Source organism: Rhinatrema bivittatum, chromosome 6, assembly GCF_901001135.1.
Source record: "Rhinatrema bivittatum chromosome 6, aRhiBiv1.1, whole genome shotgun sequence".
Classification (NCBI taxonomy): domain Eukaryota; kingdom Metazoa; phylum Chordata; class Amphibia; order Gymnophiona; family Rhinatrematidae; genus Rhinatrema; species Rhinatrema bivittatum.
In genome coordinates, this window is record NC_042620.1 from 4,542,607 (window position 1) to 4,569,985 (window position 27,379).

Consider the following 27,379-nt stretch of genomic DNA (forward strand, 5'->3'; position numbering starts at 1 on the left):
TCCTGCGCGCGCCGAGCCTATTTTGCATAGGCATGGCACATGTCCAGGGTGGTCCCGAGGCCTCCGGCTCAGCAGCTGGCCAGCGCGCACAAGATACGACTGCCAGAGGCAGGCGAAAAAAGTGAAACAAAGTAGGGGGAGGGGATTTAGGTAGGGCTGGGGGTGGGTTAGATAGGGGAAGGGAGGGGAAGTGGGGAGCAGCCTCGGAGGGAACGGGGAAAGCCGTCGGGGCTCCCCTAGGGCTCGGCGCGCGCATGTTATAAAATCGGGTGTACATGCACAAATGTACCCCCGCGCGCGCGCGCTGGTTTCAAAATCTGCCCCACTGTGAAGTCACTCTCATAGTTCACTCATATAAATGCCCAATCGGAGTCTCTCTGAGCCCATTCTCACACACATTCACAGGGAGTTCATTCAGATATGCAATATCTTTGCTGAGCAGGAGGATTAACTCTTTAGCAATGGTCATTACATCATGTCCTCAGTGGGGTCAGATAGCAGGGTATTAACCCTCATATTCAATTTTAGCCAAAAGGCCAAGAAGGGACCGTCTTCAGCCAAACCGAGCTCACGGGTGTTCTCTCTGAACTCACGCTCACACACGGGCGCACACTCTAAATGCAAATGGGAGGTAAATCACCTGCTTGACTTCTTCAAAAGTTAGTGGGTACGGCGCTTTCACTGGTGGGTATGGCGAGAAATCATCAAGAAGCTCTAGTAATTCTCCAGTCTGAAAAACACAAGAATCCTCAGTCTGAGCAGTCGTGAAGGAGACCATCATGGAGCACCAGCTCTCTTGTGCAAGATCTTTCCCTGGTAGTAATAAGAATGAAAAGAATTAACACACTCCGCAGAGTCATTAATGAATTAATCAAATCCACAGTTCGTGAGCTCATGTGGGAACCTGCTCTGAACAGGGCTGCTCGCTGAGGCTTAAAGAACAAAGTTTCAGTGTCAGCATCTTAAAGGGACAGAGCCTGATATTCAGCCAGACGGGGAGCGGATAGCCTGATACCTATCTGATTAGTTAATACCAGATACTCCTGGCTATCTCAAAGTTAGTGGGATACGTTTATCCAGCTTACTTCAGAAATGATTTCAGTTATCCAGCTCAGGGCCAGTGCTAGCTTTTTTGTTGCTCTGTGTGAACAATTACTGTGCCGCCCGTCTCCCATGTCCTACAGTAATCTAAACTTTAAACTCTGACATTCCTCTCTATGCCTAAGAACATAAGAACATGCCATACTGGGTCAGAACAAGGGTCCATCAAGCCCAGCATCCTGTTTCCAACAGTGGCCAATCCAGGCCACAAGAACCTGGCAATTACCCAAACACTAAGAAGATCCCATGCCACTGATGCAATTAATAGCAGTGGCTATTCCCTAAGTAAACTTGATTAATAGCCATTAATGGACTTCTCCTCCAAGAACTTATCCAAACCTTTTTTGAACCCAGCTACACTAAAGGAAAATTAGTTTCTTACCTGATAATTTTCATTCCTGTAGTACCACGGATCAGTCCAGACACCTGGGTTGTGACTCCGCACCAGCAGGTGGAGACAGAGCAAAACTTGTCGGGCTTCCCTACATATAGTAAGGTGCCACCCACAGCCTCTCAGTCTTACGTAATGTCAAAGCAAATTTAACAACCAAGCTATCTAACTAGACCGCCCTAACCAGGGCCGGTTCAATAAACCCCCAGCCGGAACAGAACGTCCGTAACCAAGGGACAAGTGAACTATAACCCAACCTAAATAATTGAATCCACCGAGCGGACTCTCCGTTACTTCAGAACAAAACAGCATCTCGGGCGGGATCCTGGACTGATCCATGGTACTACAGGAACAAAAATTATCAGGTAAGAAACTAATTTTCCTTTCCCTGTACGTACCCGGATCAGTCCAGACACCTGGGATGTACCAGAGCCAAATTACTGAGGGTGGGAACCAGAGAGTCCCGCTCGGAGTACTCTCTCTCCAAAACCCCCAGAATCCGCCGCCTGGACATCCAACCGATAATGTCTAGTGAAAGTATGTAACGACTTCCAAGTCGCCGCTCTGCAGATTTCCTGAGGCGACACTTGAGAGGACTCCGCCCAAGAAGCGGCATGCGACCTTGTTGAGTGAGCCCGAAGGCCCACCGGGACCGGCTTCCCTCGTAGAATGTATGCCGAAGCGATAGCCTCCTTGAGCCAACGTGCAATAGTTGTCCGGGAAGCCGCCCCACCCCTCTTTGGGCCAGAACACAACACAAAGAGGTGGTCGGAGACTCGGAACGGATTCGTGACCTCCAGGTAACGAAGGAGGACCATACGCACATCGAGTTTCCGTAGTTCCCTCATCTCTGGACTGCTCTCATGCGGGAAAGCAGGAAGCTCCACCGACTGATTTAAATGAAAAGCAGATACTACCTTAGGCAAAAAGGAGGACACCGTCCTCAGAGAAACTCCTGAATCTGAGATCCGTAAGAACGGCTCCCTACATGATAGAGCTTGTAACTCTGAAACTCGTCTCGCCGACGCTACGGCCACAAGGAAGACCGCCTTCGGCGTAAGATCCTTTAGTGTCGTCCGCCTTATCGGTTCAAACGGAGCCGAACATAAGGCGGAAAGAACCCAATTGAGGTTCCATGACGGACAGGGATGACGTAACGGAGGACATAAATGCTTAGCTCCTCGAAGAAACCGAGCTATGTCCGGGTGAAGGGCCAGGGACACCCCCTGCACCTTACCCCTGAGACAACCGAGGGCCTCCACCTGAACCCGAAGGGTACTACAAGATAGACCTTTAGAAAGACCCATCTGAAGAAAGGCAAGCACATTGGACACGGATGCTAACAAGGTGTCCACCCTACGATTTCTGCACCAGTCCTCAAACACCGCCCAAACACGCACATAGGCTAAGGACGTAGACTGTTTCCTAGATCTCAACAAGGTGGCCACCACCGCGTCCGAGTAGCCCCTATTTAGCAAGCGCCTCCTCTCAAACGCCATGCCGCAAGACAGAAGTGATCCGCGTCCTCCAAACAAATGGGGCCTTGATGGAGGAGAGCCGCGGACCCCTGAAACCGCAGGGGAGGCCCCACCGCTAAGTGGAGCAGATCTGCAAACCAAGGTCTCCGTGGCCAATCCGGCGCTACCATAATCACGTCCGCCGGATGCAACTCTATCCGTCGCAGGACCTTGCCTATTAGGGGCCAAGGAGGGAACACGTACAGCAAGACGTCTGTGGGCCAGGGGAGCACCAGCGCATCGACGCCTTCGGCCCCTCGTTCTCTCCGTCAACTGTAAAACCGTGGAACCTTCGTGTTCTGAGTGGTGGCCATCAGATCCATGTGTGGCGGACCCCACCTCTTGCAGATGAGGCGATACGCAACATCCGCCAACTCCCATTCTCCGGGATCCAGGTGATGGCGACTGAGGAAGTCCGCCTGGACGTTGTCCACTCCGGCGATGTGAGACGCCGCGATGCTGCTGAGGTTCTGCTCCGCCCAGCCCATCAAACGGTGCGCCTCCTCCGCCACTAGCTGCCTCCTTGTCCCCCCTTGGCGGTTGATGTACGCCACGGTTGTCGCATTGTCTGACAACACCCTGACCGCCTTTCCCCGGATCAAGGGAAGGAAGGATTGCAGCGCCAGCGTTACTGCCCTGGTCTCCAGACGATTGATGGACCACCGTGACTGAGCTCTGGACCACTGTCCTTGTACCGAGTGTCCCAGGCAGACCGCTCCCCAGCCGGAGAGACTGGCATCTGTTGTGACCACCGTCCAGTTGGGCACGAGTAAGGGAATTCCGCACGTCAGATGGTCGGTATGGAGCCACCAGTGAAGACTGTCCCTTGCCTTGTCCGTGAGCGGCAGCGGGAGATGAAATTCCTCTGACACCGGCTTCCAACGGGAGAGCAATGCTGATTGCAACGGCCACAGATGCGCAAACGCCCAGGGCACCAAAGCTAACGTCGATGCCATAGAGCCTATCACCATCAGGTAATCGCGGACCAGGGGCATACGGAGGGACAGCAAACGTCTCACTTGACTCTGCAGCTTGTGCACACGCTCCAAGGAGAGAGACACCTTGCCCTGTTTGGTATCAAAAAGCGCCCCCAGATACTCCAAGGACTGAGTGGGGACCAACCGACTCTTGGCCAGATTGATCACCCATCCGAGGGAGCGCAAGAGCTGTAGGGACTCTGCCGACCGCCTGCCGACACTGTACTTCGGACTTAGCTCGGATGAGCCAGTCGTCCAGATAAGGATGCACCAGCCATCCTTCCCTCCGGAGCTGGGCTGCCGCCACCACCACCATAACCTTGGTAAAGGTACGGGGAGCGGTGGCGAGGCCGAAGGGGAGAGCTCTGAATTGGTAGTGCCTGCCCAACACGCAAATCCTGAGGAACCTCTGATAGGAAGGCTGAATGCCTATATGAAGATATGCTTCGGCGAGATCCAACGACGCCAGGAATTCCCCCGGCCGCACCGAGGCCACTACCGACCGGATCGTCTCCATTTTGAAACGTGGAATGCGAAGACACCTGTTCACTCCTTTCAAATCCAAAATTGGTCTGAACGTGCCCTCTTTCTTTGGTACGATGAAATAAATGGAGTACCGGCCCTGTCATTGCTGCTCAGGAGGCACGGGAGTTATTGCGCCCAGGGCATCCAGTCGCCGAAGAGTTTGCCTTACTGCTGCGCACTTGCTGCAGCCCTTGCACGGGGACATGAGAAACTTGTCTACAGGAACTCTTACAAAATCTAAGGCGTAACCTTGACTTATCACGCTGAGGACCCACTGGTCCGATGTTATTTTGGTCCACTCCTCGGAAAATAACACCAACCTGGCTCCTACGTTTGGCACATCCGCCCAAACCTGGGCTGAGGAATGGACCGCCCTCGTTTCATTGGGGCCCCTTGGACCCTGCTCCCGCCGAGGGTCCACTCTGCCTCCCAAACTTTCTGCTCCGAAAGGACTGAGGCCAAGAAGACGTTCTGGAGGAGGCGGGCCTGTAGGACGGACCGGACGATCTCTGCGGCCGCGATCTTCTATTCCCCCGAAATCGAGTCCGATTGGCGAGCCCTGGGCCTGTCCTCTGGCAGTCGAAAAGCCTTGTTCTCTCCGATCGATTGCATCAGGTCATCTTTCCTTAAAAGGCAGCGCACCCAGATGAGCTTTTGAAGAGCCGTCCGCCGCTCAATTGTGAAGCCAGAGAAGCCGGCGAGCAGCCACCGCTGAAACCATGGACCTGGCCGACGGGCGCAGCAGGTCATACAGAGCATCCGCACTGTAGGCGATCACCGCTTCCAGGAGATCCGCTGCGCCGATTTCTCTTCTGAGAGCCCCGCATTGGCCTGCAGTACCTGGGCCCAGCGAAGTCCCGCTCGCAGGGCAAAGTTATAGGCGCCCGGACTCCCAGAGCCGAGACCTCAAAGACCTTTTTAAGCTGCAGTTCCAGCTTTCTGTCCTGGATATCCTTAAGTGCTTGTGGCCCCCTGTGACAGGAATCGTCGAACTCTTCGTCACGGCCGACACCGCTGCGTCCACTCTCGGAAGGCGAAGGAGGTCCAACGTATCCTCCGGTAGCGGATACAGTCTGTCCATGGCTTTGCTCCCATTCAGGCCCCACTCCGGGGTGTCCTATTCTCTGAACAGTATATCGGATGCTGAAAAATGGAATGGAAAAGCCACTGCCGGACCGAAGGGGCCCAACAGTACTGGGTCCATATTGGCCCCTTACCGGGACTCTACCGGCGGAGCCTCCACATCCAGCTCCTGGAGAATGGCCGGAATTAGCGGCGCTAGCTCCTCTTTTGGAAATAACCGGACCACCTTAGGATCATCGCCGTCCACTGCCGGAGTTCCCTTTCCGGTGCCTGGCTGACCTGGACCCTCTGCAACCGGTTCATCTGCCCCCCCCAGGGGCTGAACCGACGGATCTGCATCCTCCGAATCCGCAGACTCGCTGTCCGGGTCCCGCAGACTCGCTGTCCGGGTCCTGAGTGGCGCCCCGCACTGGGCGCTTCCTCTTTGGTGAGTCCGAGGTTCCTCTGGGTCTCTTTCTGGCCGTCCTCTTCCGGGGCCCTGGATGTCCTTGGATGGTCCTCCGGACCCCTCAACTCCTTCCTTCTGGAACGTTTACATTTTAAAAACCTTGCGCAGGAGAAGCGCAAAATCCTCTGAAAAAGACGCCTCCGACCCAGAGGACCCTTCATCCGCACTGTCCTCCCCCGCTCGGTGGATTCAATTGTTGCGGTTGGATTATAGTTCGTGTCCCTTGGTTACGGGCGTGAACCGGCCCTGGTTAGGGCGGTCTAGTTGGATAGTTTGGTTGTTAAATTTGCTTTGACATTACGTAAGACTGAGGGGCTGTGGGTGGCACCTTACTATATGTAGGGAAGCCTGACAAGTTTACTCTGTCTCCACCTGCTGGTGCGGAGTCACAACCCAGGTGTCTGGACTGATCCGTGGTACGTACAGGGAAACAGCACTTACAGCAACCTGCATGCTATGTTTACATGCACTGCTGGGGCACCAACCAGAAAACCCTGCAAAAATACCCATGTGGTATTAGGCCTATTGTAACGCATGTTGAATGTGGGCTTGAAAAGTTACAATATAGTAAACCTCCTATACCAGATCAGCACTAACTACCAGCTCGCAAACAATAATAATCTTACCTATGAAAAAGTAATGCTGCAAATATTTCACCAGGTCCTAAAACAACAATACACCTCCTATTGGGAAAACAAAACAGTCCAGACTGCTATAGATCCCTACACTGTCAATTTAACCCCCATGTTATCCCTCCCTTCCTTCTTTCCCCCCCTCCAGTGAACCCCTCCCGTTGTTTCATCGATTAGCAAATGTTAAACTACCATTAATCTGTTTGAATCTTGTAAACCGTTGTGATGGCTACACCGAACGACGGTATATAAAACTCAACAAATAAATACACAAGAAACTACACGCTAGCAGAATACCTCACCTTGGTCACATGTGCAGAACACAGAACATCACCAAATACAGAATAAAAAAAAAAAAAAGAGACCATAAAGTAGAAATAAAAGTGTGCAGACAAGCCAGACTCTGTATACTGTACAACAATGGGAAAACAGAAACATTACCATTCATCATAAAACATCAAACAATAAAATCAAGAAATATAAAACACCAACAGTAAAACTATATCATTAACGAAAATAAATATTTTAAGATAGTAGAAGAATAAAAATCCAATTAAAAATCATAAATTGACTTTGTTTTATTCTTACATAGAGCTTATTCAGCCAGGAAGGCTGTGGAACAGTGTAGGGAGCGCTGGCGCATCCTGGTCCTTCAAAAAGGGGTAGGTCATCTTGGGCGATGGTAGCCACAAGAGTTAGGCGGGTTCCGGAGGTCCTGGTACTTCCGGCTACTGCAGATAGCTCCTCTGAGTTTGCAGAGGGTGACCATCTGCCAGCGCAGAATCCGAAGGATGCAGATCCGAATTTGGTGAAGCACGATCCAGATAACTGTGGCAAAGCCCTGACTGTCAAAGGAGATGATCCTAAAGTGGTGTAGCTCTTCCACAGGGAGGAGTTGAGTCTCTTGATACCCTACATTCTGGAGGAACTGGGTATAAAAGTCCCCACGGGACAAATCAGATCTGGAGGAGGTAGACCCAGTGTATGGACGGCCTTCAAGATCTGGCAAAGTCCTTTCCGTTCCATAAATGGTCAAAAGGTTGGTATTAGGAAGTGTGATACTCCTGAGACCGACTTGAAGGTTGGCAGAGCCATGGACACATTATATCCTTTGTCTGAGGATACGCTGGAGTTCCTGAGTGTCCCAAAAGTGGATGCCTCAGTTTCAGCTGTTACTAAGAAGCTGACCATCCCAGTGGTTGGGTCTGCAGCATTGAAAGACCTTCAAGATAGAAAGTTAGAAGTTCACCTCAAGAAGATATCTGAGGTTTCGGTCCTTGGCATATGAACTGCGGTTTGCAGTAGTTTTATGCAAAGAGCAGATCTGCACTGGGTGCAGCAGTTGCAGGTGGACAAATCCTTGTCAGACTCTGAGGCGAAGCAGGCAGAGCGGCTGGAGGCTGTGGTGGTCTATGGAGCTGATTCGTTATATGACCTCAATAGGACTTCATCCAGGACACTGATGTCTGCAGTATCAGGCCTACAGACTCTCTTGTTGAGGAATTGGTCAGCAGATATTTCATCCAAGTTCATTGCCCTTTAAAGGGACGTTGCTCTTTGGGCAGGACTTGAAGGAGGTGATTAAGTTTTTGGGGGGGGGAATAAGGTTCACAAATTGCCTGAAGATAAACCAAAAGGGAAGGGGTCTTTTTCCCCCATGCTCTTGCTTCAGAGGGAATAGGCAGTTTCGACCTTTCCGAGTTTCAAGTGGTACCCAAATGCAATCCTCAGAAAGGAAACTGTCCTGGAATCAGTCCTTTCATGGGCGAAAGATGGGTAGAGATGGCTCCTCCATCAATTTGAGCCCTGCCCTTCGGTCTGGCGACAGTGACCAGGACCTTCATCAAGGTGATGGTCATGGCAGCTGCGGTTCTCTGGAGGGACGGTTTCTTGGTTCACCCCTATCTGGATGACTGGCTGATTCGGGCAAAATTAGAGTCCCTTTGCCAGGAGGCAGTAGACTTAGTCCTCCGGCGTCTAAGGTCATTGGGATGGATAGTCAATCTGTTCAAGAGTCATCTTTCTCTTTCCCAGGTTTTGGAATTTCTGGGGGCACGTTTTGATACCAAAGTGGGAAAGGTTTTTCTCACCAAACAGCAGATTTCCAAATTACAAGACTCAGGTTCACAGATTGTTGGAGAAGCGCATGCCCAAGGTTTGGGATTACTTGCAGGTTCTCAGGTCTATGGCTTCCACTTTCGAAATGGTCCCATGGGCATTTGCTCATATGCGGCTTCTTCAGTCTGCTTTACTAACCCGCTGGGACCTGTTGTCGGAGCAGTTTCACCTGCCGCTTCCTCTTACGAAGTTTGCCAAGTCCAGTCTTTCATGGTGGCTAGTTCCGGACAAGTTGAGAGAAGGTGTGGATCTGGAAGTCCCAGTCTGGATGATCATTACCACTGATGCCAGTTTCTCTGGTTGGGGAGCGGTTTTGCCAGGACCAGTCCATAAATGGTGCAACAAGGCAGAATTAGGTCAAGAAAAGGCCCTAAAAAAATCTTAAAAGGAGGACTGGGAACATGTCTGGTAGCTCAGACAAAGAAAAACTAAGTGTTTCTCTGTGCTGTACACTCTCCCTTACATTTGACAAACTCACAAATTGTTACAATGTAAACCGGCATGATGTTCCGACGATGTCGGTATATAAAAATCAACAAATAAATAAATAAATAATAACCCCACCACCCTGCGCGCGCTCCCTTACAAATTACATAAACTCACAAACCCCCATCCTACGCGTGCTCCCTTACACTTTACATAAACTCAGTCCCCATCCTACGCACGCTCCCTTACACTTTACATAAACTCAGTCCCCATCCTGCCCGTGCTCCCTTACACTTTACATAAACTCAGTCCCCATCCTGCCCGCGCTCCCTTACACTTTACATAAACTCATTCCTCCATCCTGCGCGCGCTCCCTTACACTTTACATAAACTCAGTCCCCATCCTACGCATGCTCCCTTACACTTTACATAAACTCATTCCTCCATCCTGCGCGCGCTCCCTTACACTTTACATAAACTCATTCCTCCATCCTGCGCGCGCTCTCTTACACTTTACATAAACTCATTCCTCCATCCTGCGCGCGCTCTCTTACACTTTACATAAACTCATTCCTCCATCCTGCGCGCACTCCCTTACACTTTACATAAACTCAGTCCCCATCCTACGCACGCTCCCTTACACTTTACATAAACTCAGTCCCCATCCTGCCCGCGCTCCCTTACACTTTACATAAACTCAGTCCCCATCCTACGCACGCTCCCCTTACACTTTACATAAACTCAGTCCCCATCCTGCCCGCGCTCCCTTACACTTTACATAAACTCAGTCCCATCCTAGCACGCTCCCTACACTTTACATAACTCAGTCCCCATCCTGCCCGCGCTCCCCTTACACTTTATATAAACTCAGATCTCCATCCTGCACGCGCTCCCTTACACTTTACATAAACTCATTCCTCCCATCCTGCGCGCGCTCCCTTACACTTTACATAAACTCATTCCTCCATCCTGCGCGCGCTCTCTTACACTTTACATAAACTCATTCCTCCATCCTGCGCGCGCTCCCTTACACTTTACATAAACTCATTCCTCCATCCTGCGCGCGCTCTCTTACACTTTACATAAAATCATTCCTCCATCCTGCGCGCACTCCCTTACACTTTACATAAAACTCAGTCCCCATCCTGCTCGCGCTCCCTTACACTTACATAAAACTCAGTCCCCATCCTGCGCGCACTCCCTTACACTTTACATAAACTCAGTCCCCATCCTACGCACGCTCCCTTACACTTTACATAACTCAGTCCCCATCCTGCCCGCGCTCCCTTACACTTTACATAAACTCAGTCCCCATCCTACGCACGCTCCCTTACACTTTACATAAACTCAGTCCCCATCCTGCCCGCGCTCCCTTACACTTTACATAAACTCAGTCCCCATCCTACGCACGCTCCCTTACACTTTACATAAACTCAGTCCCCATCCTGCCCGCGCTCCCTTACACTTTACATAAACTCAGATCTCCATCCTGCACGCGCTCCCTTACACTTTACATAAACTCATTCCTCCATCCTGCGCGCGCTCCCTTACACTTTACATAAACTCATTCCTCCATCCTGCGCGCGCTCTCTTACACTTTACATAAACTCATTCCTCCATCCTGCGCGCGCTCCCTTACACTTTACATAAACTCATTCCTCCATCCTGCGCGCGCTCTCTTACACTTTACATAAACTCATTCCTCCATCCTGCGCGCACTCCCTTACACTTTACATAAACTCAGTCCCCATCCTGCTCGCGCTCCCTTACACTTTACATAAACTCAGTCCCCATCCTGCGCGCGCTCCCAGCCCACGTTCGCTTCCTTAAATTTGGCATAACCCTTCCTCACCATACACTTTTTTATTTTATTTTTTACATTTTATGACTCCTCCCCATCCCAACTCTGTGTGTGCTCCAATCCCTTACATTTTATGAGACCCCCTGCACGTTCCCTTACACGTTACATAACCCCCCACCCTGCACTAGTTCCTTTACATTTTATATAAACTCCACCCCGTAATTCAAGCCCTGTACGTATTCTAATAGTCCCTTACATTTTATGATCCTTCCCTTCTGCTTTACTTTTCTAAAGACACAGGTTTTTGACTGTTTGCTGGGCAACGGATGCAGGTCAAGACTGCCTCTCACCTTCTTTAGGGGGATGAACCCATAAGCATATTTTGGCGTGGCAGGGGGCATCGGGCCATAAGGTATATCCCTAAACTGGTCAGGAAGAAAGGAAAGAGAAGGAATCTGTTATTGACTGAAGTAGGAGGCCAGAAGACAGTGCAGCCCCATCCCAGAGCTGAAAGCATACCCCCTGCCCACCCCTCCCCGTCACAGGAGTACTACCTTACTGATGACAGTTCTGATAGCAAACAGTTTGTCTGTGGGGTCCCCGGCTTCTGAGAGAGGAGCATCATAATCGTAGCTGGTGGTCACTGGCAAGTACTTGTTCTTGTAATCAGCACCTGGAGAGAGGTAGGAAGAGTGACGCAGTGAGTCTGAGGCGAGAGGAGGTGCGCCAGTCCTATGAGTGTCTATCTTGTGGGGGAAGGGGGTTGCCAGCAATATGAAGCATGTGTGTGTATATGTGGGACCAGAGGGGGTATGGCAGCCCTATAAGAGTGAAGGAGAAGTAAGCCAACCTTAGGAAATGAGTAAGGGTGGACGAGAAGGTGGTCTGCCATTTCTATGAAGAGAAAGTAACAGATACCAGCCCCGTGAAGTAAAAGTGCAGGAAAGGGAGGTGTGCCAGCCCTATGACGTGAAAGTGAGGGATACAAACCTTGTGAAGTAACACTGGTGGTGTGCCAGCCACATAAAGTAGGAGGGGAGGTGAGAGCAAGGTAGGAGTGATGGCGGTGAGGGAATGTACCAAATAAGATGCAACTGAGTAGGGGGAGGGGAGTGAAAGATCCATGAAATGAGAATGAGTGGAGGAGTGAAGCTGAGTACGGAGAGTTGTGCATGCCAGGCCCCTAAGGATAAAGTACTGGAGGAGAAGGTGAGCTTGTGTGCACCAAGCCCATGAGGTAATATTGAACGAGTGTGCATGTCAGACCAGTGAAGTAAGAATGGAAGGAGAGGTTCACAACAATAAGAACACAAGAGGTGCCCTGCTGGGTGAGACAAAGGTCCATCGAGCCCAGAATCGGGTCACAAGCACCCAGTAGATCTCACTCCCAGGGATAAGTGAAGGCTGAAGGAACTTGTCCCTACCCACTTTTGAACCCCAATGTATTAGTTGCCTTGACCACTTGATTGTGCACTGAGTGAAAAAAATACTTGTTATGATTTATTTTATTTAAGACTTTTTATATACCGTCTTTAGCAAATTAGATTTGAACAAAAACAGTTTACAATAATGAGCAAAATAATAAATACTACTTTCATAAAGTAAAAGTAAAAATAAAATAAAAAGTATGAATAAAAATTACATAGTAATGTATCACTATCAATATTACTAATATCTTTATCCTAAAAGATATTAAAATAAAATAAAATTAACTTTAAATTTAACAAAACATAAAGATGGAAAATTAAAATATCATCATAACAACACAACATAATAAAAGAAAAATGGATCTACTTAATCTTTTATTCAGTAATTGTTTTAAATGTGCTGGTTGCATGTTTCATGGAATGCCCCCTAGTGCTAGTGTCGTTTGAGTAATAGCCATTCCCTTGTACCCATTTTTACCAATTCCACCTCAATCATGATTTGATAAATCTCATTCATATGCCCTCTCAAACTCTTCTCCAAGCTGAAGACTCCAATTTAGCCTTTCTCCATAAGTGAGGTTTTCCATCCCATTTATCATTTTTGTCGCCCTACTCTGTAACTTTTCTATATCCACTACGTGTTTTTTTTTTTAGATGGAATGACCAGAACTGCACATAATAATCAAGGTGTAGTCGCATCATGGCTTGATACAGAGGTATTATGACATTCTCCTTTCCTTTCTGAATAATTCCTAACATTTTATTTGCTTTTTAGACTGAGCTGAGCATTTCAATTCATTGTCCACAAGGACTCTGAGGTCCTATTCCTGGGTGGTGATTCCTAGCACAGAGCCCAGCATCGTGTGCCTGGAGTTGGGATTATTTTTGCCTACGTGCATTCCTTTGCACTTGTCCATATTAAGTGCAATCTGCCATTTACAAGTCCAGCCTCCAGTCTCACAAGCCTTTCTGCGGTTCTTCACAATCCTCTACTTGATGAAAGGAGTCAGGGTGGGGGAGGTCAGCGGACCCTGGCACATTTTAAACGGGGATTGGAGGTATGGGAAGCACAGCCTGAATGGGCTTATCTTTACTTTGTGGCCAAGATTGCAAATCAGGCCCTTTTCTTTTTTTTTTGACAGCGAGGCTTATTTGAATATCGTTTGAAGATATCCAGTAAGTAGCTAGTTACAATATCTGGCCAAACAAGGCCAAATAACTTTAGATCTACTCTCAAGCACGTCTGATCTAGGAAGATATATCTGAAATTTGCTTTAACTCCGCCCCGAAATTTTATTTAGATTTTTTTTATTTATTTAGATTTTATATTCCGCTTTTTGCACTTTTTTTTTCCAGTGCTTCAAAGTGGATTACATTCAGGTACTGTAGGTATTTCCCTATCCCCAGAGGGCTTACAATCTAAGTTCTGTACCTGAGGCAATGGAGGGTAAAGTGACTTGCCCAAGGTCACAAGGAGCAACAGACTCGAGCCCTGGTCTCCTGGTTCGTAGCCCACTGCTCTAACCACTAGGCTACTCCTCCACAATACAGTTTCTCATTTGCCAATGCTACTGGGAAATGAATCATAGGAAAATTGGTTATTACCTGCTAATTTTCATTCCTGTAGTACCACGGATCAGTCCAGACAGTGGGTTGAGCCTCCTGTCCAGCAGATGGAGACAGAGAAAAACTGAAAGGGTATCCTATATCAGGACAGTGCTCACCCTGCATCTCTTCAGTATAAACGTTATCAAAGCAGACAACTAGCAAGTGGAAAAAGAACCAAAATAAGATCAAGCAAGTAACCAACTTCAAACAGATAAGAAGTCACTCTTACATCAGTGAGTACCTCCGGTGCCCTATCAATATCGGATAGGAAGTAGACAGATCCAAAATTCTGTGAAAGAAAACTTCGTTCAGACGGATCAAAAGTAGATGTAGTCAGGGCGGGAGTCTGGACTGATCCGTGGTACTACAGGAACGAAAATTAGCAGGTAAGAACCAATTTTCCTTTCTCTGTACGTACCCGGATCAGCCCAGACTGCTGGGATGTACCAAAGCTTCCCTAAATGGGGTGGGACTGAGACAGTCCCACTTGAAGCACCTGCCTTCCGAAGGAGCCAAATACAGGCACCTGCACATCGAGGCGATAATGACGAGCAAAAGTATGCAGAGACTTCCAAGTCGTTGCTCTGCAGATTTCCTGCGGAGATACAGACTGTCTCTCCGCCCAAGAAGTAGCCTGTGAATGCAAAGAGTGGGCCCTTAAGCCCTCCGGAACCATCCAGCCCCAACAAATATAAGCCGACGCAATCGCCTCCTTTAGCCAGCGAGCAATCGTAACCTTAGAAGCCTTGTTTCCCTTATTTGGGCCAATCCATAAGACAAATAAGCACAGACAAGTAAATAATTTAATGATAACTATAAGACGGCAGATGGTTAACTCTTTATTGACTAATTAAAATGATGGATATTTATGGTTTGTTATTTACTTTATTTGTTAATTATTTACTTTAATGTTATGTTATTTACTTTGCGTCGCTTCATGAAGCCGGCGATAAACATCTTGCTTCCGGTGTTATAACCCGACAATGCATATTACCTTTCCTGTTATACTGTTCTACCTAATGTTCCTTAACTTATAATTTGTTGTTCTATAAGTTATATATCAACCTGTAATATGTTGTTCTACCTGTAAACCGGAGTGAAGGCATCTAGCTAAACTTCGGTATATAAAAGCCTATAAATAAAATAAATAAATAAAGAGATGATCAGAGACTCAAAACTCGTTTGTAACCTGTAAATATTGCAGTAGTACTCTTTTAACGTCAAGGCGCCATAGGTCACCACCAGGCGTGTTTGTAATGTCCTCAGAAGAAAAAGCAGGGAGTTCCACCAACTGAGTGACGTGAAAGGAAGACACAACCTTCGGCAAGAATGATGGAACCGTCTTAAGGGAGACACCTGAATCAGAAAAACGGAGAAAAGGTTCTCTACAAGACAATGCTTGGAGCTCCGATACCCTCCTGGCGGAGCAAACAGAAACAAGAAAAACCGTCTTAAGAGTTAGATCCTTAAGCGTGGCCTGCTAGAGGGGCTCAAAGGGTGCCTTGCAAAGGACTCGAAGCACCAAGTTAAGGATCCATGAGGGGCAAGTAGCCCAGACAGGCGGATTCAAATGCTTAGCCCCCTTGAGGAATCGAACGACATCCAGATGAGCCGCCACCGTGTAACCATCGATCTTTCCTAAGAGGAACCCAAGAGCAGAAACCTGTACGCGCAAAGAATTGAAAGACAAACCTTTGGAGAGGCCATTCTGAAGAAAAGAGAGGAACTGGGATACTGGAGCCTTGCATGCCGGCACTCCAGACTCAGCACACACATTCTCAAATACTCTCCACACCCGAACGTAAGCGAGAGGGGTAGAAGGCTTATGGGCCCGCAACAGAGTGGATATAACTTCTTCCTTGTACCCCTTCTTCCTCAGTCTCCACCGCTCAAAAGCCAGACTGCTAGACAGAAGCGATCCACCTGATCGAAAAATACTGGACCTTGAAGGAGCAGGTTTGGGAGATGACCGAGGCGAAGGGAATCATCTGTCGCGAGGTTCACCAGATCCACATTGCACGGCCTTCGAGGCCACTCTGGTGCGACGAGAATGACAGGCCCCCTGTGGAGTTCTATCCTTCTGAGTACTTTTCCCACCAGAGGCCAAGGGGGGGAACACATGGAGGAGAACGTCATGAGGCCAGGAAAGAACCAGGGCATCCACCCCTTCCGAGCAGTGCTCCCTTCTGCGGCTGAAGAATCTGGGGGCCTTTGCATTGTTCAGAGTAGCCATCAGGTCTAAGTGGGGGACCCCCCACCTGCGGACGATCAGATCCATCATCCCGGACAACTCCCACTCTTTGGGGTCTAGCCATTGACGACTGAGGAAGTCGGCTTGAAATTTCTCCTTCCCCACAATATGGGAAGCTGCCAATCAATCCAGGTGACGCTCTGCCCAGGCGAGCAGCTTGCAGGCTTCCAGAGCCACCGGACTCCTGGTGCCCCACTGACGATTGATATAGACTAACGTGGTGGCATTGTCAGAGATAACTCATACCGCCTTGCGACGGATCAAGGGCAGGAAGGCTTGAGTGCCAGATGGACCGCTCAGGCCTCTAGATGATTGATGTGCCAGAGGATTGAACTGGAGAACAGCATCCCTGCGTAGACTGAGTCTAACACACTGCTCCCCAGCCAGAAAGGCTGGATTCCATCATTACAATAATCCACTGAGGAGTGTACAGGGGCATCCCCTTTAACAGGTGGGTGAGAGAGAGCTATCACTGTATGTCGGCGATGGTAGCATCGGAGAGCAGCAGAGGCGTTTGAAACTCCTCCGAGACCGGTTTCCAAAGGGACAGCAACGCTTTCTGTAAAGGACACATATGCGCAAAGGCCCACGGAACCAAATCTATAGTTGATGCCATAGAACCCAGTACCTGGAGATAATCCCAGGCCGTGGGGACCGAGAGGGATACCAGATGTTGCACCTGATCCATGATCTTGAGCACACGAGTCTCAGGTAATAACAATTTTTGCCCATGTGGGTGTCAAAGCACGCTCCTAAGAACTCAAGAACCTGAGAGGGCTTGAGGTTGCTCTTGGAAAAATTGATTATCTACCCGAGGGAGGTGAGGACCGACGAGACCCGGTTGACCACCTTCATGCACAGCTCCTCTGACTTCGCCCGAATGAGCCAGTCGTCCAGGTATGGGTGGACTAAGACTCCCTCCCATCGGAGGAAGGCCCCCACCACAACCATAACCTTGGTAAATGTGCGGGGAACGGTGGCAAGATCTAATGGGAGCGCCTGAAACTGATAGGGTCGTCCCAGATTGTTGAAACGAAGGAAGGTTTGGTGGTCCTGACAGATCGGGATGTGGAGGTAGGTCTCCATCAGATCAAGAGAGGTGAGGAATTCACCTGTGCGCACCGCTGCTATGACTGCCCTCAGGGTCTCCATGCGAAAGTGGGGAACCTTGAGCGCCCTGTTGACTCACTTGAGATCCAGGATGGGACGAAAAGATCTGTCCTTTTTGGGTACGATGAAGTAGATGGAATACTGGCTGGATCCCTGCTCCTGAGGGGGGACCGGGACTATGGCTCAGAGGGCTAAAAGCCTTTCGAGAGTCTGGCAGACCACTGGCCACTTCCGCGCGCTGCAGGGAGAGCAAATTCTAAAGCGTAACCTCTTTCGATCACCTCGAGAACCCACTGATCCGCAGTAATTTTGACCCATTCCTCAAGAAAAAGGGACAGCCGACCACCTAAGTCTGGAAAGGAGGAATGGGCCGGCCGCATCTCATTGCGAGGGCTTTGCTGCGGGGCGTTTGGTAGGTGCCGTCTCTGAAGGATCGTCGTCCCCGAAAGGACTGGGCCCATGCTTGAGCTCCAGTGGAGGTGTTTCGTTGAAAAGCACCTCTCGGCTTATTGTACCTGAGCTGCCCCCTGAAGCAAGACTGTGATGGAAAAAACGACCTGGACTGTTGGGGCGGTCCTCAGGCAGCTTATGAACCTTGTTATCGCCTAAGGATTTGATAAGCTGTTCCAAGTCCTCATCAAAAAGCAACTTACCCTTGAAGGGGAGAGTGCCCAACTGTGATTTAGAAGAGGAGTCTGCAGCCCAATTCCTCAGCCAGAGAAGATGCCTGGCTGAAACCGCTGAGACCATGGTGATACAGTTTTGGCTGCAGTGCAACCGCCTCACCACCAGGGGTCCCTCTAGTGCTGGCTTTCCTGACAGGCCCAGTCCATCTCCTCTGTCCACTCTATGCTCTGGGTGTGCCCTTATAACCCTGCCTGACAGTTGCCTCGGTGCTTCGGCATCGAGCTCACCTGGGCTCCCTGCTCTAGCCCTGCGCGGCCTTCGGGCCTTTCCTTGCCCTGCGCGGCCTTCGGGCCTTTCCTTGCCTTGCCCTGCGCGGCCTTCGGGCCTTCTTCCTTGCTTTTCTTACCTGGCCTACGGGCCTTCTGACCTGCCTGCTCTGCTTACGGTGTGTGGCCTACGGGCCTTCTGTGTATGTGTGGCCTACGGGCCTTCTGACCTACTTGCCCTGACTACGGTGTGTGGCCTACGGGCCTTCTGTGTATGTGTGGCCTACGGGCCTTCTGACCTGCCTGCTCTGCTTACGGTGTGTGGCCTACGGGCCTTCTGTCTGTGTGTGTGTGGCCTACGGGCCTTCTGACCTGCCTTGCCCCGCTATTGGTGTGTGGCCTACGGGCCTTCTGTGTGTGTGTGTGTGGCCTACGGGCCTTCTGAACTGCCTTGCCCTGCTTACTGTGCCCTGACCCAGCCTGGACCCAGACACTGCTGACTGCCGCCTGCCCTGACCCAGCCTGTACTTAGACACTGCTACTGCTGCCTGCCCTGACCCAGCCTGTACTTAGACACTGCTACTTGCCGCCTGCCCTAACCCAGCCTGAACCCAGACTCTGATACTTGCTGCCTGCCCTGACCCAGCCTGGAACCTGACACTGTTTCTAGCTTCCTGTCTCTCTCCACCTGGAGCCACCCTGCTGGGTGGTGTTCACGACTCCTGACCAGAGCCCAAGCGTAACAGTATGCCGAAGCCATCAATTTTCCAGGGGAAGAGATAGGTCTTGGTACTACCGGTGAGCCAATTTTTCTTTTACCTCTACTCACATTATGCCTCAGCCTCCAAGTTTTTATGTCTGTGCTTGTTGCCAGACTTTGAACTATCTCAGTTACAAGAACTGTCTTGCATGTCAACTCTCAGACCAAGAACACTGGGTATGCAGTGGTTGTCATAAGAGGAACGTCTCAGTCTATCAGGAATGTTTAAATTGTTTAAATCCTAAACCAGGGTGGTGGAAATGCTCCTGTCTTCCGTGTCTGTTACCACCAGGCAAACCCTGCCCCCGTTGTTCTGCTTTAGGATCAGCTGTTCCATTAGAAAAAACAATCAGCTCTCCTAACCGGTATTCTGCTTCTGGCTCCACTAAAACAGACATTTTAGCTGGCAGTTTGTGGATAGAAAAACCCAGGACTTACCTGGCCAAGAAGGTTTCTGTGACACCAGTGCTAGAGCCTCAGGAACAGGTTTCTCTCAAACGGAGAGAGTTGATTAACTCTAGCAGGGCTCTGCTTCCCACAGCTGCTGTTGAGACACTAACGAGCACATTCCCTAGACGTCATAGAACTGCCTGTGCCTTCTCTAAACTGCTCCTCCAGAAACAAAATAAGGAGCCTCAGAGTTTGGCTCGGGGTATCAAGCCCACAGCAGTGCAATCTGTGTCTTCTATGTGCACTGCTTCTAACCTTGCTGCTCTGCCATCTGAGCCTGTTTCATCACCCCAAGAGGGGGCCAAGCCTGCTGCGTCGCCCCAAGAGGGGGCCAAGCTTGCTGCATCACCCCAAGAGGGGGCCAAGCTTGCTGCATCGCCCCAAGAGGGGGCCGAGCCTGCTGCATCGCCCCAAGAGGGGGCCGAGCCTGCTGCATCGCCCCAAGAGGGATCCAAGCCTGCTGCATCGCCCCAAGAGGGGGCCGAGCCTGCTGCATCACCCCAAGAGGGGGCCGAGCCTGCTGCATCACCCCAAGAGGGGGCCAAGCCTGCTGCATCGCCCCAAGAGGGATCCAAGCCTGCTGCATCGCCCCAAGAGGGGGCCGAGCCTGCTACATCACCCCAAGAGGGGGCCGAGCCTGCTGCATCGCCCCAAGAGGGGGCCGAGCCTGCTGCATCGCCCCGAGGAGGATCCACGCCTGCTGCATCACCCCAAGAGGGGGCCAAACCTGCTGCATCGCCCCAAGAGGGATCCAAGCCTGCTGCATCGCCCCGAGAGGGGGCCAAGCCTGCTTCATCGCCCCGAGAGGGGTCCGAACCTGCTACAACGCCCGGAGAGGTGTTCGAGCCTGCTACAACGCCCGGAGAGGTGTTCGAGCCTGCTTCATCGCCCGGAGAGGGGTCCGAGCCTGCTTCATCGCCCCGAGAGGGGGCCGAGCCTGCTACATCACCCCAAGAGGGGGCCGAGCCTGCTGCATCACCCCAAGAGGGGGCCGAGCCTGCTGCATCGCCCCAAGAGGGGGCCAAGCCTGCTGCATCGCCCCAAGAGGGGGCCAAGCCTGCTACATCACCCCAAGAGGGGTCCGAGCCTGCTTCATCGCCCCGAGAGGGGTCCGAGCCTGCTTCATCGCCCCGAGAGGGGTCCGAGCCTACTACATCGCCCCGAGAGGGGTCCGAGCCTGCTTCATCGCCCCGAGAGGGGTCCGAGCCTGCTTCATCGCCCCGAGAAGTGTCCGAGCCTACTACAACGCCCCGAGAAGGGTCCGAGCCTACTACAACGCCCGGGCAGGTGTTCCAGCCTACCGTTTCACCCCGAGAGGGGCCCGAGCCTGCTGCACTACCCCGAGAAGAGCCTGCTGAACCGGTCCTGCTGCCACCCCTGGAGGGGCTTAAACCGGTCCTGCTGCCACCCCCGGAGGGGCTCAAACTGGTACCACTAAAAGACTTTCTGACTCAGCCATCTGAGCCTGTTGAATTGCTCCAGCTGTTGCTGCCCTCGGAGGGGTCGGATTTCATTTTTGAGTACCCCCTGCTAAGATGGGACCCAGGAGGAGGGGGAGGCCTTGAGGAGGGGGTACTGTTACAGTTTTGGCTGCAGTGCAACCGCCTCACCACCAGGGGTCCCTCTAGTGCTGGCTTTCCTGACAGGCCCAGTCCATCTCCTCTGTCCACTCTATGCTCTGGGTGTGCCCTTATAACCCTGCCTGACAGTTGCCTCGGTGCTTCGGCATCGAGCTCACCTGGGCTCCCTGCTCTAGCCCTGCGCGGCCTTCGGGCCTTTCCTTGCCTTGCGCAGCCTTCGGGCCTTTCCTTGCCTTGCCCTGCGCGGCCTTCGGGCCTTCTTCCTCGCTTTTCTTACCTGGCCTACGGGCCTTCTGACCTGCCTGCTCTGCTTACGGTGTGTGGCCTACGGGCCTTCTGTGTATGTGTGGTCTACGGGCCTTCTGACCTACTTGCCCTGACTACGGTGTGTGGCCTACGGGCCTTCTGTGTATGTGTGGCCTACGGGCCTTCTGACCTGCCTGCTCTGCTTACGGTGTGTGGCCTACGGGCCTTCTGTCTGTGTGTGTGTGTGGCCTACGGGCCTTCTGACCTGCCTTGCCCCGCTTATGGTGTGTGGCCTACGGGCCTTCTGTGTGTATGTGTGTGGCCTACGGGCCTTCTGACCTGCCTTGCCCCGCTTATGGTGTGTGGCCTACGGGCCTTCTGTGTGTATGTGTGTGGCCTACGGGCCTTCTGACCTGCCTTGCCCCGCTTATGGTGTGTGGCCTACGGGCCTTCTGACCTGCCTTGCCCCGCTATTGGTGTGTGGCCTACGGGCCTTCTGTGTGTGTGTGTGTGGCCTACGGGCCTTCTGACCTGCCTTGCCCTGCTTACTGTGCCCTGACCCAGCCTGGACCCAGACACTGCTGACTGCCGCCTGCCCTGACCCAGCCTGTACTTAGACACTGCTACTGCTGCCTGCCCTGACCCAGCCTGTACTTAGACACTGCTACTTGCTGCCTGCCCTGACCCAGCCTGAACCCAGACTCTGATACTTGCTGCCTGCCCTGACCCAGCCTGGAACCTGACACTGTTTCTAGCTTCCTGTCTCTCTCCACCTGGAGCCACCCTGCTGGGTGGTGTTCACGACTCCTGACCGGAGCCCAAGCGTAACACATGGCTGTGGCTTGAACCCTGAGGAGATCGTAGAGAGCGTCAGCTCCATAAGTCACTGCAGCTTCCAGCCATTCTGCCTGTTCCGCCTCTGCAGACGGGAGGTCCTGGGTACTAAGTAATTGCTGAACCCACCTGAGAATTGCCCGCTGCATGAGATTGCTACAGAATGTCGCCCTAACTCCCAGAGCCAGAACTTCAAAGATCCTCTTGAGATGAAGCTCCAGCTTCCGATCCTGAAGATCCTTCAAAACCGTGGCTCCTACCACTGGGATGGTGGTGCGTTTGGTGACTGCGGACACAGAAGCATCTACTTTATTCATTCTCTTCCTCCAAACTAGCCAGAAAAGATTTATGCATTAAGAGAACAAATTCTGTAGAAAAACGATGCTGAACCTTCTCAGGCAAGGGGGTGGGAGGAATCTTGTGGGGGTCAGGAGGGTCCTCCAAGACTTGCCAAAAGCCCCTGGTGGTCCAGCGGGGGTCCAGGAGCGATCTCCTACACTCGGGCCATCGGCTGCCAGTAATCAAAATGGCGCCGATAGCCTTTGCCCTTACTATGTCACAGGGGCTACCGGTGCCATTGGTTAACCCCTGTCACATGGTAGGAGCACAAGATGGCGCCGGCCATCCAGTGCTCCTACCATGTGACAGGGTCCGGCCAATGGCACGGATACCCTGTCACATGGTAAGAGCAAAGTGCCATCGGCGCCATTTTGATTAGTGGCAGCCGATGGCCCGGGAGCGGGAGCACGGTCTGGAGCGGGAGATCGCTCCCGGGACCCCCACTGGACCACCAGGTACCTGTAAAAAGTTTTGGGGGGCGTCGGGAGGGTTGGGGGGGGGGGGGGCTTGGGGAGGGATCATTCTGTTCCTCCAAACTAGCCAGAAAAGATTTATGCATTAAGAGAACAAATTCTGTAGAAAAACGATGCTGAACCTTCTCAGGCAATGGGGTGGGAGGAGTCTTGTGTGTGTGTGTGGGGGGGGAGGGGGGGGGTCAGAAACTGGACCCAGGGAATCCACGGGGCTAAGATCGGGTGAGGAAGGGTTAAAAATCGGTTCTGTGAGTTCCTCAGGGCTTGTATTAGAAGGGAGCTTTGGAGACAAAATGTCCGCCGTTCCCGTGGTTTTTCGAGAGGGAGCCGGCTTAGGAACGCACTTCACAGCCCGACCCCGGACCGCCGATTTAGCCGCTGCCCCGGAGGGTCCCTCCCCTCTGGTTAGGCATAAGGAGAAAAGCCGATTGTGGGAGAGCCGAGAGGCAGGCTCCCAGGAGGCAAGGCAGGCTTAGGAACGCAGCATCCACTCTGGTAGGGGGGAGGCACGCTTGTGCTGAAAAATCGGCAGTGCCTGGCTGACATGAGCAGAAGCAAGGAAACAAGCCCTGCTATGCTCCTTCCCCTGTAACTGCCGCTGAAATGCTGCCGATTGCCTTTTGCCTGTTTTTTTTTTTGTAAAACTTTAGACAAGCAGAGGAAAGAACACCTCTCTGCTATAGAACCCGAGGCAGGAGCCTCTCCTGGGTCAGACTAGGCAAGAAGGGGGAGTGACTGGACCACCAGTATAACCCCATGCAGCCAGACTGGAGGTCACCGGGAAAGTGGGTACCAGGCTGAATATTCAAGGGGAAAAATCCCCCCCTGGGACCCAGTAAGAGCTAGGAGACAACTCTGTCTCCCTTTGCACAAATTCTGTTGGTTTTTTTTAAACTTGAATAAACAATACTTGCTTGATCCTGTATCAATCCAGAGGGAAGAAGAGAAAAGAAATCACCAAATAGAAGAAAGGTAGAAAATAGAGATGTGAATCGGAACCGGAATCGGTTCGGATTCCGGTTCCGATTCACATGTGGGGTTTTTTGCATCGGGCCCGAGCCGATAAACAAAAAACCCACCCCAACCCTTTAAAACTAACCCCTTAGCTTCCCCCACCCTCCCGACCCCCCCAAAAAACTTTTTACAGGTACCTGGCGGTCCAGTGGGGGTCCCAGGAGTGATCTCCCGCTCCGGGCCATCCTCCCCCTCCCAGGCCATCAGCTGCCACTAATAAAAATGGCGCCGATGGCCCTTTGCCCTTACCATGTGACAGGGTATCCGTGCCATTGGCCAGACCCTGTCACATGGTAGGAGCACTGGATGGCCGGCACCATCTTGTGCTCCTACCATGTGACAGGGGCTGACCAATGGCACCGGTAGCCCCTGAAACATAGTAAGGGCAAAGGCTATCGGCGCCATATTGAATACTGGCAGCCGACGGTCCGAGTGCAGGAGGTCGCCCCAGGACCCCCGCTGGACTTTTGGCAAGTCTTGTGGGGGTCAGGAGGGTCCCCCAAGACTTGCCAAAAGCCCCTGGTGGTCCAGCGGGGGTCCAGGAGCGATCTCCTACACTCGGGCCATCGGCTGCCAGTAATCAAAATGGTGCCGATAGCCTTTGCCCTTACTATGTCACAGGGGCTACCGGTGCCATTGGTTAGCCCCTGTCACATGGTAGGAGCACAAGATGGCGCCGGCCATCCAGTGCTCCTACCATGTGACAGGGTCCGGCCAATGGCACGGATACCCTGTCACATGGTAAGGGCAAAGGGCCATTGGCGCCATTTTGATTAGTGGCAGTCGATGACGCGGGAGCACGGCCTGGAGTGGGAGATCGCTCCCGGGACCCCCACTGGACCACCAGGTACCTGTAAAAAGTTTTTGGGGGTGTTGGGAGGGTGGGGGAAGCTAAGGGGTTAGTTTTAAAGAGTTGGGGTGGGTTTAGGGGTCATTTTTGTGTGCCGTTTTTCCTGCCTTCCCCCAAAACGATAAGGGAACCCCCACGATCAATATCGTGGGGTTTTCCTATCGTTTTGGGGGAGCCCCCGATTTCTGACGATTTTGAAAATATTTTCAATCGTCCGAAGCCCGATTCACATCCCTAGTAGAAAACGCTAGGGAACATAAGAACATGCCATACTGGGTCAGACCAAGGGTCCATCAAGCCCAGCATCCTGTTTCCAACAGTGGCCAATCGAGGCCATAAGAACCTGGCAAATACCCAAAAACTAAGTCTATTCCATGTTACCGTTGCTAATGATAGCAGTGGCTATTTTCTAAGTCAACTTAATTAATAGCAGGTAATGGACTTCTCATCCAAGAACTTATCCAATCCTTTTTTTAAACACAGCTATACTAACTGCATCTGCTGGAGATAGAAAAATACTAAAGGGATGCAGGGTGAGCATTGTCCTGATATAGGATACCCTTTCAGGTTTTCTCTGTTTACATCTGCTGGACAGGAGGCTGAACCCACTGTCTGGACTGATCCGGGTACGTACATGGAAGAGGAATTAAAGTGAGTATATTTATCACGTTTTCTCCATCACACTTGGGTTTTACGGAATTTTGTGTGATAACGACTTTAGCAAGGATAAAACAAAAACAGAAATTATTCTATAGGGTAGGACTGTGCGAAATTGGTAAAAGTTTTCCTTGAGCAGTGAGCAACGTTCATTGTTTGACACATCGTGAGACATCCCCCTGGAGAAGCTGGATAGGGTGAGATGAGGCTCCCTTGTAGGAGTCTACAAAACGGGTCTGGTAAAACAGCAGCAGCAGGTTTTTATGGAAGCTCTATAATTGAAACATATTCTGGTATGTTAAGCAATTATTGATGTCGATGCCAAAATGTGGGAGAAGCTGAACACTACAAAAGAAAATTGATTCTTACCTGATAATATTCGTTCCTGTAGTACCACGGATCAGTCCGACTCCTGGGTTTTGCCCCCTCTAGCAGATGGAGACAGAGAAGTTTTCAAAACAAAACTCCGCCTTATATAGGATGGTGCCACCTACGGTCCGGCAGTATTACTCAATGTCAAAGCAGAATGGTCCAAAAAACCAAACTAACTATATACAGTAATCTAACACTTTAAACTGGCTCACTAACCCCCAAATGGGAACAGAACTTTTGCCAATCGGAAAAACTAGATTGATCTGCCGACCAAAGAAAAACAAATGCTGAAAAGGAGCGGAATCTCCATTACCACCAAGTGGGCGGGACTCTGGATTGATCCGTGGTACTACAGGAACGAAAATTATCAGTAAGAACCAATTTTCTTTTCCATGTACGTACCCAGATCAGTCCAGACTCCTGAGATGTACCAGAGCTTCACTTACCTGGGATGGGATCCGGAGAGACCCGCTCTCAGCACACCTTCTCCAAATCCGCCTGCCCCGGGGGCCTGGAAATCCAGACGGTAATGTCTGGCAAAAGTATGTAAAGATTTCCATGTAGCCGCTCTACAAATCTCCTCTGGAGAAATCTGTTGCCATTCCGCCAAGGAGGCGGCTTGAGAATGAGTAGAATGCGCCCGAAGACCCAATGGTAAGCAAATAAGCAGAATTTATGGTCTCTTTCAGCCAATGAGCTATCATGGTCTTAGAGATGATCCGAGACACGAAAACTGTTGATAATCTCCAGATAATGCATCAATGCCCTACGACCATCCAGTTTCCTTGAGTCCTTAGAAAAAATTCCCTTTATGAGCTAACCTTAGATGCGGCAAACTGGCTAAAAGACAGGAAATAGAGAGTAGGATTAAATGGACAATTTTCTCAGTGGAAGGGAGTAGACAGTGGAGTGCCTCAGGGATCTGTATTGGGATCCTTACTTTTCAATATATTTATAAATGATCTGGAAAGAAATACGACGAGTGAGGTAATCAAATTTGCAGATGATACAAAATTGTTCAGAGTAGTTAAATCACAAGTAGATTGTGATAAATTGCAGGAAGACCTTGTGAGGCTGGAAAATTGGGCATCCAAATGGCAGATGAAATTTAATGTGGACAAGTGCAAGGTGATGCATATAGGGAAAAATAACCCATGCTATAGTTACACAATGTTAGGTTCCATATTAGGTGCTACTATCCAAGAAAGATCTAAGCATCATAGTGGATAACACATTGAAATAGTCGGTTCAGTGTGCTGCGGCAGTCAAAAAAGCAAACAGAATGTTGGGAATTATTAGAAAGGGAATGGTGAATAAAACGGAAAATGTCATAATGCCTCTGTATCACTCCATGGTGAGACCATACCTTGAATACTGTGTACAATTCTGGTCGCCGCATCTCAAAAAAGATGTAATTGCGATGGAGAAGGTACAGAGAAGGGCTACCAAAATGATAAAGGGAATGGAACAGCTCCCCTATGAGGAAAGACTAAAGA

The 27,379-nt window shown here is 50.9% G+C and overlaps 1 protein-coding gene across 1 annotated transcript in view; it reads right to left on the bottom strand.

Annotated features, from left to right (window-relative positions):
• Nucleotides 1-595: 595 nt before the first annotated feature.
• Nucleotides 596-27,379, bottom strand: part of LOC115093349 (beta-galactosidase-like) — a 207,773-nt gene continuing 180,989 nt past the window's right edge. Inside the window, exons 13-15 of the mRNA XM_029604976.1 lie at nt 11,574-11,692; nt 11,370-11,444; nt 596-730 (exon numbers count right to left, since the gene is read on the bottom strand). Of these exons, the coding sequence (XP_029460836.1) occupies nt 596-730; nt 11,370-11,444; nt 11,574-11,692 (329 nt within the window). The remainder of the gene's footprint in view (nt 731-11,369; nt 11,445-11,573; nt 11,693-27,379) is intronic.